Source organism: Macaca nemestrina, chromosome 7 (genome assembly GCF_043159975.1).
Source record: "Macaca nemestrina isolate mMacNem1 chromosome 7, mMacNem.hap1, whole genome shotgun sequence".
NCBI classification, from domain to species: domain Eukaryota; kingdom Metazoa; phylum Chordata; class Mammalia; order Primates; family Cercopithecidae; genus Macaca; species Macaca nemestrina.
This window is the reverse complement of record NC_092131.1, coordinates 55,489,599-55,511,074: the sequence shown is the minus strand read 5'-3', so window position 1 is coordinate 55,511,074 and position 21,476 is coordinate 55,489,599. Positions and strand designations below refer to the sequence as shown.

The following is a 21,476-nucleotide window of genomic DNA, read 5'->3' as shown; positions in this document are numbered from 1 at the left end:
GGTATTCAGTATAGACTATATTATTTGCACAAATGCTTTAGGTAAAATGAAGCACAACTTATCATTTAAGGAATGGTGGGAATCCTCCTGAAAGCCAAATTTCCAAATGCCAGCCACAGGCCAACTTTATAAGCAGTCTTTCTAAGGATAGCAGTCTCAAGCCTGCCATGTTAACCTTTTTCTGCACATACACCCATCTGCTTTCTAGCTTCCAACATTCGTTATTGCAGTCTTTCCTATTCTACTCAGACTTATGCCTTTCATGAAAATCCCTTTACTATTGTTTTAGTAGAATTTCAAGTTGGGACAAAATTAGATATGGATATTCAATATTTATTTGAATTATCAAAATTCATTTGATCATAACTTAAACCATACCAATTTGTATAATGTCATTTTTAAGCAGCTTAGAAGAAATTCGACTAAGCAGAGAGAAGAGACTGAAAGAAAAACAAAAAATTTTTTTTTTTTGAGACGGAGTCTCACACTGTAGCCCAAGCTGGAGTTCAGTGGCACAATCTCAGCTCGCTGCAACCTTTGCCTCTGGGGCCTAAGCAATAATTCTCCTGCCTCAGCCTCCCAAGAAGCTGGGACTAGAGGTGTGCACCACCACACCCAGTTAATTTTTTTGTATTTTTAGTAGAGATGGGGTTTCACCATGTTGCCCTGGGTGGTCTCGAACTCCTGAGCTCAGGCGATACCCACCTCGGCCTCCCAAAGTGCTGGGATTACGGGCGTGAGCCACTGCTCCTGGCCAATGAAAAAATTTTTTAAGCATTAGGGTATTAAGACCCTAAGAGAGATGCAAGAAGATATTGAATCCTAGAAACAAGAATAGGCTGCTGTAAATATATATATATATATATATATATATTTTAGTAGATATATCTACTAAATATTTATATATATTATTTATATTTATATAATAAATACTTATATTTATATATTAAATATAGAAATATATATTTCTTAGTAGACAAAATATATACATATGTTTTTTAGTAGATAAAAGTTATTAGGCAGGCGTGGTGGCTCACATCTGTAATCCCAGCACTTTGGGAGGCTGAGACAGGTAGATCACCTGAGGTCAGGAGTTTGAGACCAGCCTGGCCAACATGGTGAAACCCCACTAAAAAGTACAAAATAATTAGCCAGGCGTGGTGGCAGGTGCCTGTAATCTCAGCTACTCAGGAGGCTGAGGCAGGAGAATTGCTTGAACCCAGGAGGCGGAGGTTGCAGTGAGCTGAGATTGTGCCACTGCACTCCAGCCTGGGCAACAGAGTGAGACTCCTTCTCAAAAAAAAAAAAAAAAAAAAAGTTCTTAACCATATGATAGGCATTGAAAGTGAACATCTGGCCAGGTGCAGTGGCTCATGCTTGTAATCCCAACACTTTGGGAGGCCGAGGCAGGCAGATCACCTGAGGTCAGCAGTTCAACACCAGGCTGGCCAACATGGTGAGACCCCTTCTCTACTAAAAATTTAAAAAATTAGCTGAGCGTGGTGGTGCACGCCTGTAATCCCAGCTACTTGGGAGACTGAGTCAGGAGAATTGCTTGAATCTAGGAGGTGGAGGTTGATCGCGTCACTGCACTCCAGCCTGGGCAATAGAGAGACTACGTCTCAATGAAAGAAAGAAAGAAAGAAAGTGAACATTGAGGAAAAGTGCATGTATTCAATTTATGGCTAAAGTAGCTAAATGCTTCATATTTTATACACAGGCAATATTAATGGTAAGCTTGGGAATGGTGCACTACTCTCTATAAGAACTTAAGCAATTGATATGGAAATTGGATTACTGCTTCTGTGAAAGTCATCTACTTAATTGGATATGTATGCCTAACTCTTCACCATGGAAAAGAGATTATGTTTACCACAATTCATTTTTGTGTCAATTTCAAATTTTATATTAGATATGCTCTCCAGTAAAGTTTCTATTTTAGATCAACAAAAGGGGGAAAATTAAATTGACAAAAATAAATTCCATAGAAAAGCATCTGTTCTATAAGTGTTTCAGTACCTACTATCTTCAAAGCAACATGGTCTACATGTCATGGGTGAAAATAAACCATACAAGCTCCAGTGTAACCCTCTTGGCTTAGTCTGCTTAGTGTTCAGGCTCATGTAATAAAATACCATAAACTGGGTAGTTTATAAAAAACAGAAATTTATTTCTCAACATTCTGGAGGCTGGGAAGTTTCAGACCAAGGTGCCAGTAGATTTAGTGTCTGATAAGGACCCACTTTCTGGTTCATAGACAGTGCCTTCCCACTATGTCCTCACATGTTGTAAGAGGTGAGGAATCTATGGGATCTGTCTTATAAAGATACTAATCTCATTAATGAGGGCTGCATCCTCATGACCCAGCAGATCCCAAAGGCCCCCCTCCTGATACTAATCACATTGGGGGTTAGTATTTGAACATGAATTTGCAGGGAACATAAACATTTCATATCATTGTGTATTCCTCAAGTCTTGGGATACTTGTATTAATATTACATTAGGTGACAGTCACAAACAAAATATAATTGCAATACTCTCATCTTTCCTTTATTTGAAGAACTAAAGGAGATGTGTAAGTCTGCATTTTAAAATGGAAATATCTGGCCGGGCATGGTGGCTTATGCCTGTAATCCCAGCACTTTGGGAGGCCAAGGCGGGCAGATCACCTGAGGTAAGGAGTTCAAGATCAGCCTGGCCAACATGGCGAAACCCAGTCTCTAATAAAAATACAAAAATTAGCCGGGTGTGGTGGCACGTACCTGTCATCCCAGCTACTTGGGAGGCTGAGGCAGGAGAATGGCTTGAACCTGGGAAGTGGATGTTGCGGTGAGCTGAGATCTTGGCAGTGTACTCCAGCCTAGGCAACAGACTGAGACTCTGTCTCCAAAAATAAATAATTAAAAATAATAAAATGAGAAAATCATTTCAAATCACTTGTATATGGTTTGAATATTACAAAATAAAATTGAGTATGCTAGTAATATTATTTTAAATCTTCAATAATTCAAAAATCCTAAATATTTTCTAAATGAGGATCTGCTAGACTGTATATGGGATAAAAGTAGATTATATGATATAAAATATTTGATAGCCATTAACCCTTAAAATTCTTTATACTTTCATAGAATAATATTCTTTTATAAGTGGCCCATTTATCCATTTTTTTTCTGGTATTAAGAAAGATCTGGAAAGATATGGCGCATCTGACATAAATTGACATCAGTAAGTCATTTAGATACATTATTTATCATTCTGAACTTCAAAAAATCTACATAAAGCCTCTGTTTATTGTTTCATAAATTATTTCAGTATCTTAACAAATGATATATAATTGCTTGATATTTTTTCATATTACTAATTTTTTAACTCACGATCATGTCCTGTTAGCTATATTCTATAATATACTTGGCATCTATTAATAGCAGATAATTGTGTTTAAGCCTACTATAATCCAAATGTGATTTAAGCACCTGGTTATGCTTATATAACGCATTGGAACATGTTCTGCAAATCTGGGATGGTAGCTGACCTTTATTTTTTTTTCTCATCCAGCTCAACCCTCTCTTTCACACCCATTGTCCCATGACCTGTAATTTTTATGGATTATCCCTCTCACCCTGTCCTGATTCTCTTCTTCACATGATCCTTTTAAATGCCTTCACTGAACTCTAGCTCTTCTCAGATGACATTTCATGTCCTTTGTGGGAAAAATGATCAGCCTATTTTATACTTCCCAATACTACTTACTAATGTTATACCATCGTCATCTCTGAAATCTGTGCCATCCGATTAGATCATCATTGGCTGTAATAATAACTTCTACCTTCCTGGGTGAATCAGCACTTTCTTCTTTCTTGCTTGGTCTCCTGTGATATATGATCTTCCTCAAAGCCCTTATTGATAACCCATCTAATGTCTCAATTCAGTGGTTTCTCTGAGCTCTAAAACCCTCCATTTCTATTTAAGCCACCCAGTAGCATAACCACACCTTGGACCAGCTCTTAAAAACTGAGCTATATTTCCTGACCGATGTCTTCTCTTTTCCCTTATATATATTGAGTTTATTCTTTTATCTGTTTTTTACCCTCATCCTGACTTTTAGTCACTTTATCTCTTCTGTTCTCCCCACTCCATTCTAGTATTCCTCATCCCTTGACTTTTTGCAGTGCCAAACCTGTTCATTCACCAGAGTGAGTTCTTCCTCTACAATAGTTCCTACATTTTCTAGTTCTAAATTACTACATGAAAAAAATGCATCCTAGTTATTTGAACTTTTTGTAATGTGTCAACCTAAAATAACAGAGATTCTCCAAAGACAGTAAGTTTAGTCAGGAATGAGGAGAATGATTATGATCCAGGTTGTATGTGCTAAGCTGGATCATGGGCATATTTAGGGAGACCAAGGCAAGGGGAAACTTTTAAAGGCAAAATTCAAAAGGTTACATAGTTGTTTTGAAATGGTTACCCCTCCCTGCGAGGATTAATAAAAGAGTGATGTCATTCCAAGGCTGAACAGGCAGTTGCTGGATAGATGTCCTCACAGAAGTATTCTTTGTGCAAGGTTACGGTGACTTTTATGCAAGGTCGTGTTCTTCAGAGAATCCTTGTAATCATTTTTATTACAGAAATGTGCAAAAGACTCCTCCTTTTTGACCTCCCGACTCCCTTTTGTTAAGATTTGGCATAAGTGATTCCACTTTGATTCTGACAACTTTGACAGGATCTCCCTCTGTTGCCCGGGCTGGAGTGCAGTAGCATGATCATAACTCACTGCAGCCTCAAACTCCTGGGCTGAAACAATCCTCTGCCTCAGCCTCCCAAGTAGCTAGGACTATAGGTGTGGTTGTAGTCCTGATTGATTGATTGCAGAGACAGAGCCTTGCTATGCTGACCAGGTTGGTGTCAAACTACTGGCCCCAAGCAGTCCTTTTACCTCAGCCTTCCAAAGTGCTGGGATTTCAGGCATGAGCCACTGGACCTGGCCCATTATTTTTTCCTATTAGATTGTTTTCATTTTAAAATCAGAAAACCTTGCTAACTATATCCACTATCAACTGCTTAACTTTAACTGGACCTTGCTGTTTCTCAATATATTCTTTTATAACCTTTCTATTCATATGTTCCAAATGTTTTTCATATTCCTGTGCTTAAATCTAACATCTTTCACAAGAAGTGACCTTGCCTCCTACTTTCCTAGAAAAAAATAGAATCCATCTGCCAATTCTCTCATCCTTCTTCTCTATATCAAAATATCAGAATCCATACTATATCCACATTTTTTTATTTTAACAAAGAGCTGGTTTGTAAATTATTTTAAATTTTCTATGTAGACCTCCAGGTTTTTCTTTAATTTTCTTTTCTTCTCTCTTGACTCAATAGTGTCTTCCTTTTCAGGACTAACATGCCTCTTCTGTCTAGAGCCTTCCTGACAATTAAACTCACTCTCTGTTGCTTCTCTCACTCTCTCTCTCTCTCATTGTCTCTCCACTCTTCATCTTCTTCTTCTCCCTCTATTTAGTCAATTTCTGACCAACAGATTGCTAAATCTTCAACCATGAAGAATCTTTTACCCTACTTTAAATTTAACAGATTAGACTGCTATTGTTTTATGTACATATACTGACAGAAAACACAAGACCGAGACCAGGTGCGGTGGCTCACGCCTGTAATCCCAGCACTTTGGGAGGCCAAGGTGTGTAGATCAGTTGAGGTCAGGAGTTAGAGACCAACCTGGCCAACATGTTGAAACCCTGTCTCTACTAAAAAACACAAAAATTAGCCGGGCATGGTGGCAAGCACCTGCAGTCCCAGCTACTTGGGAGGCTACGGCACGAGAATCACTTGAACCCAGGAGGTGGAGGTTGCAGTGAGCTGAGATCACACCCCTGCACTCCAACCTGGGCGATAGAGGGAGACTCAGTCTCAAAAAAAAAAAAAGAAAACACAAGACCCACAAGTTAGAGTAAAAGACCGTTTATCACTCATGGCTAAAGCAGCAACAAAAGCAATGTCTTTTTGCTGTGAGTCTCAAAGCCCCCAAATTCATAGGGCAGCACTATGAGAGGATGTTACCTGCACATTCAGTGGGGAATGCTACAGGAGAGAAAACCCTGAAATAAAAAAAGAGAGACAGAGATAGACATTTATTCTGGAGTGTAAGCAAATCTTCACCAGGGAGAGAGAGGGAGACTTTACTATCCTGGAATGTCCTCAGGGAGTGCAATGTTCTCTACCTTTATTATACCAGTCAGGAATATTCCTTCTGACCTTAAAGTAAACACTATGTCTTGCATTCAAGGATGTTTGTCATGCAGTCCCCTTTGCTCAGAAGATACAGACCATGCAAAAACATGAGACATTCATAGAGAATTCTCTTCCAACACAGATTTTTCCAGGTTTCTCTTAGCTTCAGATATCTCTCAGTCTATACTCACTGCTTCTGTTGTCTTGCTTCCTATCAACTCTTTGCACTTCTGCTCTGTCAATCTGAAAATTATTCTTTGCAAGGTACCAGTGACATACCAGTCACTCAATTAAATGGTATTTTCTTAATCATTTCTGACATTTTTCAGAATTTAGCAATGGCTCTACTTTCTTCCTTTTAACTCTAAACTACTCTGCTGTTTTCTATGACTAGTCTGATTCTTACGTTTCTCTCCTCTGCCCATCTCCCTTTTCTTTACTCTGTGCTTTCTAATTCTGACTATTAAATGTGAACATATCACAGGTTGACTCTCATTCTACACTTGTTCACACCTCAAGTGTATTCTACTGAGTTTCAGCTGTCACCTCTATAGGTGACTGTAATTTCCCTCTTACATTCCAAAACTCACCTATTATCTTTTATTTTGCCTAGATGTAATAAATTTTAAATGTAACAATACATTTCATGACCTGGCTTTTAAGTTTTTTTTCAGTGGGGCCCTCATTCTATCAATTGTTTAGATTCAAAACCTGAAAATGTAGTTTAGTCAGCTCAGTCAAGTTCAACAGTCTTTTAACTGGAATTCTTTGCCCCACTGTAATGCATTTTATACATTGTCACTTAAGAAGTCATTCAAACATAGAATCATATTACAGAGTTTATAGCCAGCCTAATTCTTCAGCATTTTATACAAAGCCTCCATAATTTGATGACTGCTTGCCTCCAGCTTCAACTTCTGCTGTTTCCCACACTATCCCACACACCACCACCATATGAAAGTACTTTCTTTAACCTTAATTCACTGCTCATTTATTCAAATACTTTCTGAAAACCTATTGTGAACCAGGCATTACGGTAGGCACTAGGGCTATGTATCTGAGTAAATTATGGTCTTTCTTAAGAGAGAAATAAATATGTAAATAAATGCTGTAGAGTATGATTAATAATGCAAGAATAAAAAGAGTTTTCTCTCTCGCTGAGACACTTCACCTAACAATATAAAGAATGACATTCTCGTAATGTCTGGAAGGATGAGTTGGAATTTGTTATCTGGCCATAAAGCATAGTCTAAGCAAAGTAAAAAATATGTACAAAGGCACAGAGATATAAAATTGAACCACTTATTTGAAGAGTTGTAAATAATTCAGAATGACCAGGCCAGGTGCCGTGGCTCATGCCCATAATCCCAGCACTTTGGGAGGCTGAGGCAGGTGGATCGTTTGAGGTCAGGAGCTCGAGACCAGCCTGGCCAACATGGTGAAACCCTGTTTCTACTAAAAATACAAAAATTCACTGGGCATGGTGGCACATGCCTGTAATCCCAGCTACTCGAGAGGCTGAGGCAGGAGAACCGCTTGAACCATGGAGGTGGATGTTGCAGTGAGCTGAGATCATGCCAGTGCAGTCCAGCCTGGGTGACAGAGTGAGACTCCTTCAATAAAATGTAAAACATAATAATTCAGAATGACAAAACTGTACGTTTGAAATTGGGGCTAAAAGGATACAAGGATGGGAAGGTGGAGCTAGACAATAAAAGACCTTTTATGTATTAAAGGAGTGTGGACTTTTTTCTGGAATAGTGTGATCAGATGTAATTTTTTAAAAGAAGTTCCTCCATCATAATTTATTCAGGTAAGAATCATTGGTAGATATTACAAACTAGTCAAGGAAATTTGAAGAATAAAAGATATTTACATAGTCTCTAAATATTGCTCTATATGATACTCTTTAAATACAATGGGAAAACAGTAACTAAATGGTGGGAAAACACTATAAATACCACTTTAACCAATTTATTAAAGTTTTTTGTTGTGTTTTGTTTCTGAGACAGAATTTTGTTCTTGTTGCCCAGACTGGAGAGCAATGGTGCAGTCTCGGCTCACTGCACCCTCTGCTTCCCGAGTTCAAGCAATTCTCCGGCCTCAGCCTCCCGAGTAGCTGGGACTAAAGGTGCGCACCACAACTCCCGGCTACTTTTTTTAATTTAATAGAGAGGGTTTCGCCATGTTGGCCAGGCTGGTCTCGAACTTCTGACCTCAGGTGATCCACCTGCCTCAGCCTCCCAGAGTGCTGGGATTACAGGCATGAGCCACCACTCCTGGCCCAACTGATTAAAGTTCACAGTAATGGGACAAATCAGCATCATGAACCTCCTGATATAATGCATTGAAGAGAATGCAACATCATCACTTATGTGGTAATCCTACCAAAATGCATATCCAAAAATCTAATAATAAAGAAACACTGTAAGACCACTGGTCTCTATATTCTTCAAAATTGTGAATATCATTAAAGACAAAGGAAAAAAGTGAAGATTAAAAGAGACTAAATACACATAAAATCTGTACATAATGCATAATCCTGGATTTTTTTTCATAAAGGACTTCATTGGAATGATTGGAAAAATATGAATAAGGTATGAAAATTACATGATGGTATACACATACAGCTTTATGATTTTTGTAATTATACTGTCGTTACATAGGAGAATTTTCATCTTTAAAGAAGTATACACTGAAGTACTTAGGGCAAAGGAGTGTTGTACAACTTGCTCTCAAATGATTTTTTGAAAATCATACAGAACATTGATGTTCATAGCAGCAGCTTTCACAATAGCCAAAAGGTAGAGGCTACCTAAGTGTCCATTGATGGATGAATGGATAAACAAACTATGGTATATACATGCAATGGAATATTATTCAGCCTTAGAAAGAAGGACATTCTGACACATGCTGCAGTTTAAATAAACCTTGAAGACATTATGTTAAATGAAAGTCACAAAAGGACAAATATTGTATGAATCTACTTATATGAGGTACATATAGTAGTCAAATTCATAAGGACAGAAAGTAGAGAGATGGTTGCCGGATCCTGGAGGAGGAGGGAATGGGCCGTTATTGCTTAATGAATGGGTACAGAGTTTCAGTTTGGGAAAATGAAAAGGCTTGGGAGATGGATAAAGGTGATGGTTGCACAACAATGTGAATGTACTTAATGCCAGTGAACCATACACTAAAAAATAGTTAAATTTTATGTTCTATCTATATTACCACAATTTTTAAAATTTAAATAAATCATGTATGGAGGGGGAGTTTTAAAAAGTGGTCAAATGAACAGTTATCATCTGAAGAGGTGGATGGAATTAAGAATGATAGTAGAGGAATCAATTAAAAGGCTGTTGTAATAATCCGCTGTGATAGTGGAGATGGCAAAAGTGGATGCATCTGAGACTTAATATAAGTGGTACAGTTTAGAGATGAATCATACTATTTTCGACTCCTTCATTACATTCAGCATCTGGTAGGTGGTAGTACTGTTACCAAAACACAGTCAGGCACTACATAACAACATTTCAGTAAATAACTCACCCCACATAGAACAGTGGTCCCTTAAGATTATAATGAAGTTGAAATATTCCTATAACCTAGTGACGTAGCCATTTTAACATCATAGCCATTGTAACGTCATAGCACAGTGCATTACTCACATGTTTATGGTGATGCTAGTATAAACAAAGCTGTGCTGCCAGTGGTATAAAAGTGTACCACATACAATTATGTACAGTATATAATACTGGATAATAAATGATTGTGTTACTGGTTGATGTATTTACTATTATTTTAGAATTCCTTTCTACTTATTAAAAAAAAAGTTTACTGTAGAAAAGTCTCACATAGGTCCTTCAGGAAGTATTCCAGAAGAAGGCATTGTTATCATAGGAGATGTCAGCTCCATGCATGTTATTGCATCTAAACACCTTCCAGTGACACAAGATGTGGAGTTAGAAGACAGTGATATGGATGATCCTGACCCTAAGGCCTAAGCTAATGGCGGTGTTTATGTCTTAGCCTTTAAGAAAAAAAAGTTCAAAAAGTAAAAAATGAAAACATTTTACAATAGGAAAAAAAAGCTTATTGAATAAGGATATGAAGAAAGAAAATATTTTTGTACAACTGTATGATGTAGTTCTGTTTTAAGCCAAGGGTTAGTACAAGAGTCAAAAAGTTAAAAAGTATATAAATTTAAAAAGTTATAGTAAGCTGAGGTTAATTTATTGTTCATTTTAGAAATAAAATTAGTGTAGCCTAAATGTACAATGTTTATAAAGTCTACAGTAGTGTACAGTAATGTCCTAGGCCTACACATTCACTCACCACTCACTCACTGACACCCAGAGCAACATCCAGCCCTGTAAGCTGCATTCATATTAAGTGCCCTATACAAGTGCACCATTTTTTGTATTTTATAACATGTTTTTACTGTATGTTTTCTATGTTTAGATACACAAATACCATCGTGTTATACTTGTACATAGCATTTGGTACAGCAGTAACATGCTATACAGGTTTGTAACCTAGGAGCATAGGCTGTATACCATATGACCTAGGTATGTAGTAAGCTATATCATCTAGATTTGTGTAAGTGTACTCTGTAATGTTCACACACTGACAGATTGTGCTTTTTTGTTGTTGTTTTTAATTATACTTAAAGTTCTAGGATACATGTGCACAATGTGCATGTTTGTTACATAGGTATACATGTGTCATGTTGGTTTGCTCTACCCATCAACTCAACATTTACATTAGATATGCTATCCTCCCCAGGCCCCACCCTCCTATAGACCCCGGTGTGTGATGTTCCCTGCCCTGTGTCCATGTATTCTCATTGTTCAACTCCCACCTATAAATGAGAACATGTGGTATTTGGTTTTTGGTCCTTGTGATAGTCTGCTGAGAATGATGTTTTCCAGCTTCACCCATGTCTCGGCAAAGGACATGAACTCATTCTTTTTTATCACTGTATAGTATTCCATGGTGTATATGTGCCACATTTTCTTAATCCAGTCTATCATTGATGGACATTTGGGTTGGTTCCAAGTCTTTACTATTGTGAATAGTGCCACAATAAACATACGTGTGCATGTGTCTTTATAGTAGCATGGTTTGTAATCCTTTGGGTATATACCCAGTAATGGGATCACTGGGTCAAGTAGTATTTCTAGTTCTAGATCCTTGAGGAATTGCCACACTGTCTTCCACAATGGTTGAACTAATGTACACTCCCACCAACAGGGTAAAAGCGTTCCTATTTCTCCTCATCCTCTCCAGCATCTGTTATTTCCTGACTTTTTAATGATTGCCATTCTAACTGGCATGAGATGGTATCTCATTGTGGTTTTGATTTGCATTTCTCTAATGAGCAGCGATGATGAGCATTTTTTCATGTGTATGTTGGCTGCACACATGTCTTCTTTTGAGAAGTGTCTGTTCATATCCTTTGCCCACTTTTTGATGAGGTTGTTTGTTTTTTTCTTGTAAACTTAAGTTCTTTGTAGATTCTGGATATTCGCCCTTTGTCAGATGGGTAGATTACAAAAATTTTCTCTTATTCCTTATGTTGCCTGTTCACCCTGGTGGTAGCTTCTTTTGCTATGCAGAAGCTCTTTACTTTAATTGGATTCCATTTGTCTATTTTGGCTTTTGTTGCCATTGCTTTTGGTGTTTTAGTCATGAAGTCTTTGCCCACACTTATGTCCTGAATGGTATTGCCTAGGTTTTCTTCTTGGGTTTTTATGGCTTTAGGTCTTACATTTAAGTCTTTAATTCATCCTGAATTAATTTTTGTATAAGGTGTAAGGAAAGGATCCAGTTTCGGCTTTCTACATATAGCTAGCCAGTTTTCCCAGCACCATTTATTAAATAGGGAGTCTTTTTCCCATTGCTTGTTTTTGTCAGGTTTGTCAAAGGTCAGATGGTTGTAGATGTGGGGTGTTATTTCTGAGGCCTCTGTTCTGTTCTATTGGTCTATATATCTGTTTTGGTACCAGTACCATGCTGTTTTGGTTACTGTAGCCTTATAGTATAGTTTGAAGTCGGGTAGCATGATGCCTCTAGCTTTGTTCTTTTTGCTGTTTGTCTTGGCTATGCAGGCTCTTTTTTGGTTCCATATGAACTTTAAAGTATTTTTTCCAATTCTGTGAAGAAAGCCATTGGTAGCTTGGTGGGGATGGCACTGAATCTATAAATTATCTTGGGCAGTATGGCCGTTTTGACAATATTGATTCTTCCTATCCATGAGCATGGAATGTTCTTCCATTTGTTTGTGTCCTCTTTTATTTGTGGAGCAGTGGTTTGTAGTTCTCCTTGAAAAGGTTCTTCACATCCCTTGTAACTTGGATTCCTAGGTATTTTATTCTCTTTATAGCAATTGTGAATGGGAGCTCACTCATGATTCACCTCTCTGTTTGTTATTGGTGTATAGGAATGCTTGTGATTTTTGCACATTGATTTTTGTATCCTGAGACTTTGCTGAAGTTGCTTATCAGCTTAAGGAGATTTTGGGCTGAGACAATCGGGTTTTCTAAATATACAATCATGTCATCTGCAAACAGGGACAATTTGACCTCCTCTTTTCGTAATTGAATACCCTTTGTTTCTTTCTCTTGCCTGAATGCCCTGGCCAGAATTTCCAACACTATGTTGAATAGGAGTGGTGAGAGAGAGCATCCTTGTCTTGTGCCGGTTTTCAAAGGGAGTGCTTCCAGTTTTTGCCCATTCAGTATGATACTGGCTGTGGGTTTGTCATAAATAGCTCTTACTATTTTGAGATACGTTGCATCAATACCTAGTATATTCAGAGTTTTTAGCATGAAGGGCTGTTGAGTTTTGTTGAAGGCCTTTTCTGCATCTATTGAGATAATCGTGTGGTTTTTGTCATTGGTTCTGTTTATGTGATGGATTATGTTTATTGATTTGATATGTTGAACCAGCCATGCATCCCGGGGATGAAGCCAAGTTGATTGTGGTGGATAAGCTTTTTGATGTGCTGCTGGATTCAGTTTGCCCGTATTTTATTGAGGATTTTCACATAGGCATATTCGTCTAAAATTTTCCTTTTTTGTTGTGTCTCTGCCAGGCTTTTGTGTCAGGATGATGCTGGCCTCATAAAATGAGTTAGGGAGGAGTCCCTCTTTTTCTGTTGATTGGAATAGTTTTAGAATGAATGGTACCAGCTCCTGTTTGTACCGCTGGTAGAATTGGGCTGTGAATCCATCTGGTCCTGGATGTTTTTTGGTTAATAGGCTATTAATTGTTGCCTCAATTTCAGAACCTGTTATTGATCTATTCAGAGATTCAACTTCTTCCTGGTTTAGTCTTGGGAGAGTGTATGTGTCCAGGAATTTATCCATTTCTTCTGGATTTTCTAGTTTATTTGTGTAGAGGTGTTTATAGTGTTCTCTGGTGGTAGTTCGCAATTCTGTGGGATTGATGATGATATCCCCTTTACATTTTTTATTGTGTCTATTTGATTCTTCTCTCTTTTCTTCTTTATTAGTCTTGCTAGTGGTCTATTTTGTTGATCTTTCAAAAAACCAGCTCCTGGATTCATTGATTTTTTGAAGAATTTTTTATATCTCTCCCTCTTTCAGTTCTGCTCTGATCTTAGTTATCTCTTGCCTTTTGCTAGCTTTTGAATTTGTTTGCTCTTGCTTCTCTAGTTCTTTTAATTGTGATGTTAGGGTATCAATTTTAGATCTTTCCTGCTTCCTCTTATGGCATTTAGTGCTATAAATTTCCCTCTACACACTGCTTTAAATGTGTCCCAGAGGTTCTGGTATGATGTGTCTTTGTTCTCATTGGTTTCAAAGAACATCTTTATTTCTGCCTTCATTTCGTTATGTACCCAGTAGTCATTCAGGAACAGGTTGTTCAGTTTCCATGTAGTTGTGCGGTTTTTAGTGAGTTTCTTAATCCTGAGTTCTAATTTGATTGCACTGTGGTCTGAGAGACAGTTTGTTGTGATTTCTGTTATTTTACATTTGTTCAGGAGTGTTTCACTTCCAATTATGTGGTCAATTTTAGAATGAGGGCAATGTGGTGCTGAGAAAAAGGTATATTCTGTTGATTTGGGGTGGAGAGTTCTGTAGCTGTCTATTAGGTCTGCTTGGTGCAGAGCTGAGTTCAAGTCCTGGATATCCTTGTTAACCTTCTGTCTCATTGATCTAGCTAATATTGAAATTGACAGTGGGGTGTTAAAGTCTCCCATTATTGGGAGTCTAAGTCTCTTTGTAGGTCTGTAAGGACTTTCTTTATGAGTCTGGGTGCTCCTGTATTGGGTGTATTTAGGATAGTTAGCTCTTCTTGTTGAATTGATCCCTTTACCATTCAGTAATGACCTTCTTTGTCTCTTTTGTTCTTTGTTGGTTTAAAGTCTGTTTTATCAGAAAACAACTGCTGCTTTTTTTTGCTTTCCATTTGTTTGGTAGATCTTCCTCCATCCCTTTATTTTGAGCCTATGTGTGTCTCTGCACATGAGATGGGTCTCCTGAATGCAGCACACCAATGGCTCTTGACTCTTTATCCAATTTGCCAGTCTGTGTCTTTTAACTGGGGGCATTTAACCCATTTACATTTAAGGTTAATATTGTTATGTGTGAATTTGGTCCTGTCATTATGATGTTAGCTGGTTGTTTTGCCCATTAATTGGTGCAGTTTCTTCATAGCATCATTGGTCTTTATAATTTGGCATGTTTTTGCAGTGGCTGGTACCGGTTGTTTCTTTCCATGTTTAGTGCTTCCTTCAGGAGCTCTTGTAAGGTAGGCCTGGTGGTGACAAAATCTCTCAGCATTTGCTTGTCTGTAAAGGATTTTATTTCTCCTTCACTTATGAAGCTTAGTTTGGCTGGATATGAAATTCTGGGTTGAAAATTCTTTTATTTAAGAATATTGAATATTGGCCCCCACTCTCTTCTTGTTTGTAGGGTTTCTGCCAAGAGATCTGCTGTTAGTCTGATGGGCTTCCCTTTGTGGGTAACCCGACCTTTCTCTCTGGCTGCCCTTAACATTTTTTCCTTCATTTCAACCTTGGTAAATCTGACAGTTACGTGTCTTGGGGTTGCTCTTCTCGAGGAGTATCTTTGTGGTGTTCTCTGTATTTCCTGAATTTGAATGTTGGCCTGCCTTGCTAGGTTGGGGGAAGTTCTCCTGGATAATATCCTGAAGAGTGTTTTCTAACTTGGTTCCATTCTCCCTGTCACTTTCAGGTACACCAGTCAAACGTAGATTTGGTGTTTTCACATTGTCCCATATTTCTTGGAGGCTTTGTTCATTTCTTTTTACTCTTTTTTCTTAATCTTGTCTTCTTGCTCTATTTTATTAATTTATCTTAAATCACTGATATCCTTTGTTCCACTTGATTGAATCGGCTACTGAAGCTTGTGCATGCATCATGAAGTGCTTGTGCTGTGGTTTTCAGCTATATCAGGTCATTTAAGGTCTTCTCTACACTGTTTATTCTAGTTAGCCATTCGTCTAACCTTTTTTCAAGGTTTTTTGCTTCCTTGCATTGGGTTAGAACATGCTTCTTTAGCTCGGAGAAGTTTATTATTACCGATCTTCTGAAGCCTACTTCTGTCAACTCGTCAAACTCATTCTCTGTCCAGTGTTGTTCCATTGCTGGCGAGGATCTGCTATCCTTTGGAAGAGAAGAGGCACTCTGGTTTTTGGAATTTTCTGCTTTTGTGTTCTGGTTTCTCCCCATTTTTGTGGTTTCATTTACCTTTGGTCTTTGATATTGGTGACCTACAGATGTGGTTTTGGTGTGGATATCCTTTTTGTTGATGTTGATGCTATTCCTTTCTGTTTGTTAGTTTTCCTTCTAACAGTCAGGCCTCTCAGCTGCAGGTCTGTTGGAGTTTGCTGGAGGTCCACCTCACAACCTGTTTGCCTGAGTATCACCAGCAGAGGCTGCAGAACAGCAAATGTTGCAGAACAGCAAATATTTCTGCCAGATCCTTCCTCTGGATGCTTCATCCCAGAGGGGCACCTGCCTGTATGAGGTGTCTGTCGGCCCCTACTGGGAGGTGTCTCCCAGTCAGGCTACCCAGGGTCAGGGACCCACTTGAGGAGACAGTCTGTTTGTTCTCAGAGCTTGAACTCTGTGCTGGGAGAACCACTGCTCTCTTCCAAGCTGTCAGAGAGGGATGTTTAAGTCTGCAGAAGTTGTCTGCTGCCTTTTGTTCAGCTGTGCCCTGCCCACAGAGGTGACCTTTAGAGAGGCGGTAGGCCTTGCTGAGCTACGGTGGGATCCACCCAGTTCAAGCTTCCCAGCTGCTTTGTTTACCTATTTAAGCCTCAGTAATGGTGGATGCCCCTCCCCCACCAGGCTGCAGCATTGCAGGTTGATCTCAGACTGCTGTGCTAGCATTGAGCAAGGCTCTGTGGGTGTGGGACAGAGGTACAGGAGGGAATCTCCTGGTCTGCCAGTTGCTAAGACCATGGGAAAAGTACAGTTTTTGGACGAGAGTGTACCATTCCTCCAGGTACAGTCTGTCACGGCTTCCCTTGCCTAGGAAAGGGAAATCCCCCAACCCCTTGCACTTCCCGGATGAGGCAACACCAGCCCTGCTTCAGTTCGCCCTCCATGGGCTGCACCCACTGTACAACCAGTCCCAATGAGAGGAACCAGGTACCTCAGTTGGAAATGCAAAAATCACCTATCTTCTGCGTCGATCTTGCTAGAAGCTGCACACTGGAGCTGTTCCTATTGGCCATCCTGAAAGGGACCCCTCATATCTCCAAATGGTGCATTTGTAACAATGCATTTCTCAGAGCATATCTCTGTCATTAAGTGACACATGGCTGTACAGTAGGTAGGAGTAGATGCACAGGCGTCTGTCTTTGCCTGATGATTCACCTGCCTCACACCAATTTACTCTTCGTAAGTTGGCTCAGATATGAGAAGTCCTCCCTGATGCTCCAGACAGTTTTTCCCCTTACCTCATACACTTTCTTGGAGCAAATTAGTATTTTTCTCTTTATAGATTTAGTGATAGCATATTTTGCATTTATATCACAATGTATCAGAATAGATGGTTTATCTGTTCTTCCATACTCTGAGCTCCTAGAGAGCAGAAACCGTGGTCATGTTTATGAATCCATAGCATCTTTCATAGAATGTGATATATAATAGGCACTTGGTAAATGTTTGAATGAAATCAGTACATTACCATGTACCTCCACTATTTTTCTTCATAATACACTTTCTTCTTTCTTTCCAGGTCCCGAAAGTTCATACTCTACTTCAATAGTCCTGTAACTGGTCTTTCTACTTTTATTTTGTAGTTCCTCTGTAGTAGCCTGTACATTAATGTCAGATTAGTGAAATTCCGTATTTTGGAATAACTATATAAAAACCTTCAATATCTTCCCATTATCTAAAGAATAATTTAAAGTTTACCAATAAGGACTTGAGACCCTTAGTACCATGTTCTCAGAATATACCATGTTTATTTCAAATTTTGTTTACCTACCCGCCTAACTTTATTCAACAAGTATCTGAGTACCTGCTTTTTGTAAGGCTTTGTAAAAGAAGAAAGTTTACTAAATATGATATATGCTCATTATCTCTGTGTTCACTTTTGGTACCTCATCTCACTTTACTAATTCATTTCATTACTGAAGAAAATAGTCTTTGGAGAACACTCAGCCATATTCATATTTAAGCAAGAAGTTCCATTTTAGAATAAAACATGACTAATGAAGTTTAGGATAGGTGGCAAGCCATTCAGCACAATGTCTGCCTCATAATAAAACTTCAGTAAATGTTTAAACTGAATTAATTCTGTTTAAATCTTTAAAGATAGAAATGTAAGTTTATGTTGATAACAAAGAAAGTTATTGATTTATTGTTTTAAGCCTTTGGAAAACTGTCTTTTAATTTATGGTAGTTCAGCTTTTAACATTTGAACTTTGCTTGCTGTATGTTGTTTATAGTTGTAGCACTTTAAAACACAAAATCAGAACATATTTAAGAATTCAATATTACATGTTTTCAAAATTTTCTTTTTATATTCTCTTTATAGGTTATATGTAAAGTCAGATGTGCCACTGAACTTGACAGACACAAGTAAGTTTTATGAGTATCTAAATTTCTATCTAAAAGATCTAAAGCATTAATTCATTAATAATAAGGCTTAGTACCTAAAAGATCTAATTTTTTTTTATAGCAGACTTCTCGTGGTAGAAGGGGAGTGGTTGTTGAAGGCACCTTCACGGTTTTATAGAAAACCAAGTTGTTAGATTGGTTCAAAGGAAGTAAATTGGGTAGCTCAAATTTCTCTCCCTTCAGCCATACAGCTGACTCAGTTTTTGTTTGTTTGCTGCTCTGTCCCTGCCCTGCTTCAAATATTAGATCTAACTGCATGACTTTTGCCAAAGTTAGATTATGCTGTTTGAAGTGAGAATGTTCCATGAAATAAGTAATATTTCAGTACTGATCAATCTCAAAAGCGAGAGTGCTAAGCTGTGGAGTCAGGAGACTGGGGTTTCCAACCCAATTTTCCCACTAACATGCTTACTATGCAACTCACGTACCCTCTCTGTGCTTTGGTTTTCTAAACTACTCTAATTATCTGGATATATAGGTAATTCCAAGATCCTTTTTGGGTTTCAAACTATGTAATTACTGTTTTCGTTATTTAATCTGGAAGAACTTTAAAATACAACCTTTTAAAACGAAAATCTTTTTGCTTTACATGTACGCTAAGCAGTTTAGTTTGCTTGTTACAGATTGCACATTACCTTCAATTTACCTCATTTAAACCATTTCCAAAGGCAGCTACTTTATGATTTCCACTATTGAAATGACCCAATATATCAGGAAGCCAGATAAATTTCAGCATCATATGTATTTAATTTGGGAGTATAAATGTGTTTGAACTGGGATTACATTCATACAGATAGTTGTTACTGCTACTTGATACAGATAGCAGCCTTAACTGAAGAGTTCTTATGAGGTAGCCTAAATTTTCTTAGGGGGAGGAGATTAAGGATTTTATGTGCAGAGTTGCTCTTTATGCACAGTAAATATGCAACTTTATAAGAACATGAGGTATTAATGAGTGCTTGAAACTCTACATATACTGTCCCTATATTCTTCTTTAGTCAAGTTTGAAAGCATTGTTTGCTATAATCAGACCATTCATAAGGAATGTTGTTTAAAACATGCTTTAACTCTTAAAATTTTTTTTTCCTTTTTTTTTTTTTTTTTAATTGATACAGTCTCGCACTCTCACCCAGGCCGGAGTGCAATAGCGCTATCTTGGCTCACTGCAACCTCCACCTCCTGGGTTCAAGTGATTCTCGTGCCTCAGCCTCCTGAATAGCTGGGACTACAGGTGTGCACCACCACACCGGCTAATTTTTGTATTTTTAGTAGAGATGCGGTTTCACCATGTTAGCCAGGCTGGTCTCAAACTCCTGGCCTCAAGTGATCTGCCTGCCTCGGCCTCCCAAAGTTCTGAGATTACAGGCGTGAGCCGCCATGCCTGGCCTAACTCTTAAAATTAATATTAGGTAATCAATATAAATTTAGGTACAGTATATTAATTTTCAGGCACATTATAAAAGCCTGATAACTCTTGGATTGGAAAAGTTAATGAAAATATGCTTAATAGTTATAAAAATGAAAAATTTGGGATTACTTGAAATAGTGTTAAAATTGTCCTGTCTTATTCCTGGTAGAGACAACTGAGTTCAGCTCAACCTGAGATTATTTCTGAATAAATGCTTAAAAATCTATGCCATTCATAAACATTTCAAACTGAAGGAATTCTTACACCTAACATAACAAACTAATTCAGAATTAAATTTAATTTCTTGTTAGTTATATGACCATCTAATACACTTTTTTTCTTTCAGAGTTCTACTGCATTTCGGCTTTATAATGGCGAGCCTGCTCTTTTTAGTGGTGAACTTGACTTGTGCAATGCTAGTTCATGGAGATGTCCCAGAAAATCAGTTGAAATGGACTGTGTTTGTTCGAGCATTAATTAATGATAGCCTGTTTATTCTTTGTGCCATCTCTTTAGTTAGTTACATATGCAAAATTACAAAAATGTCATCAGCAAATGTCTACCTCGAATCAAAGGTAAGTATATTTCTTAAATTGGCACTTGAAAATCTAATTTCAAATTCTGAGCCTACTAATCATATATTAATGGAAAGTTTATATTGCTATTTTATTTTATTTTATTTGAGACAGAGTCTTGCCATATTAATCAGGCTAGAGTGCAGTGGCTCTTCACAGATGTAGTCATTGTGCAGTGCAGCCTTGAGCTTTGGGGCTCAAGTGATCCTCTGCCTCAACCTCCCAAGTAGCTGGGACTACAGACATTGTTTTTTTTTTTTTTTTTTAATATCCTGAATAACAGTTACACTTTGAGCATGAAAGAATAATCACTAGAAATTAAAAGTTATTCAATATTTGGTCCTTACTAAACAATGGTTTAAAGAAAAGAAGAAAGAATATACTAAGCATATTGTATTTTCTGTGATTCTGCATTGGAGGCTAATCACATGAAAGAAATCAGAATATATATGAACGGATCAAAAATAGTCTATAATATAAAGCCACACTCGCATCTTAAGATTTTGCACAGTAAGGGTGGCAGGGTTAGCAATGTTAAGATGTCATATAGGTAAAAGTGGTCTTTATTTGTATAAAGGTTAGAAAACGTTACTTCACCCAATAATATGAAGTCTGTATGATACTTGAAATAACTAATTGTGTAGCAAAATTTATAAATGCCTTGCTTCTCCCTTGCCTTATACTTTGGATCAACAAACAGAAGCCAGATATTAGCTTATTAACAAATAAACATGGAAGTTTCTACCATTGTTGATTGACTGTGTGATTGAGTAGAAAATCAGTCATCCCAGTTTATGTGTGGCATTGGGTGTGAGGGGGTAGATATGTGGATATTGGGGTGGGGTATGTACATAAATACATTTTTACAGTCACTTCCACGGAGAGCTTGCTTTCTTGCTTTAATTTGACATCATTGCCTATTCACTAATAATAAGCTGAGATAGTATCTTAGACAGTTAAAACAGTCCTCTGAAATATTTTTAGGCTTCTTTCTATATTGTCATTATCCTTAATATAGTCCTAGTAAAGTAAGGTACTATAATTAAATATATGGTAATCAACTTGTCCTTTAAATGTAGGCAGAGATTTTAATTTTACTTTTTAAATATATTTCAGTGGA

The 21,476-nt window shown here is 37.8% G+C and overlaps 1 protein-coding gene across 3 annotated transcripts in view; it reads left to right on the top strand.

Moving 5' to 3' along the window:
- The window catches only part of LOC105481817 (G protein-coupled receptor 137C), an 85,908-nt gene that overhangs the window by 27,307 nt on the left and 37,125 nt on the right, over positions 1–21,476 (top strand). For all 3 annotated transcript variants that reach the window (XR_011625881.1, XM_071100183.1, XM_011741565.3), the window contains exons 2-3: positions 18,291–18,334; positions 20,128–20,356. Coding sequence is in view for 2 of the 3 variants with exons in the window: in XM_071100183.1 (XP_070956284.1) it covers positions 18,291–18,334; positions 20,128–20,356 (273 nt within the window). In the remaining variant the exon portion in view is untranslated. The remainder of the gene's footprint in view (positions 1–18,290; positions 18,335–20,127; positions 20,357–21,476) is intronic.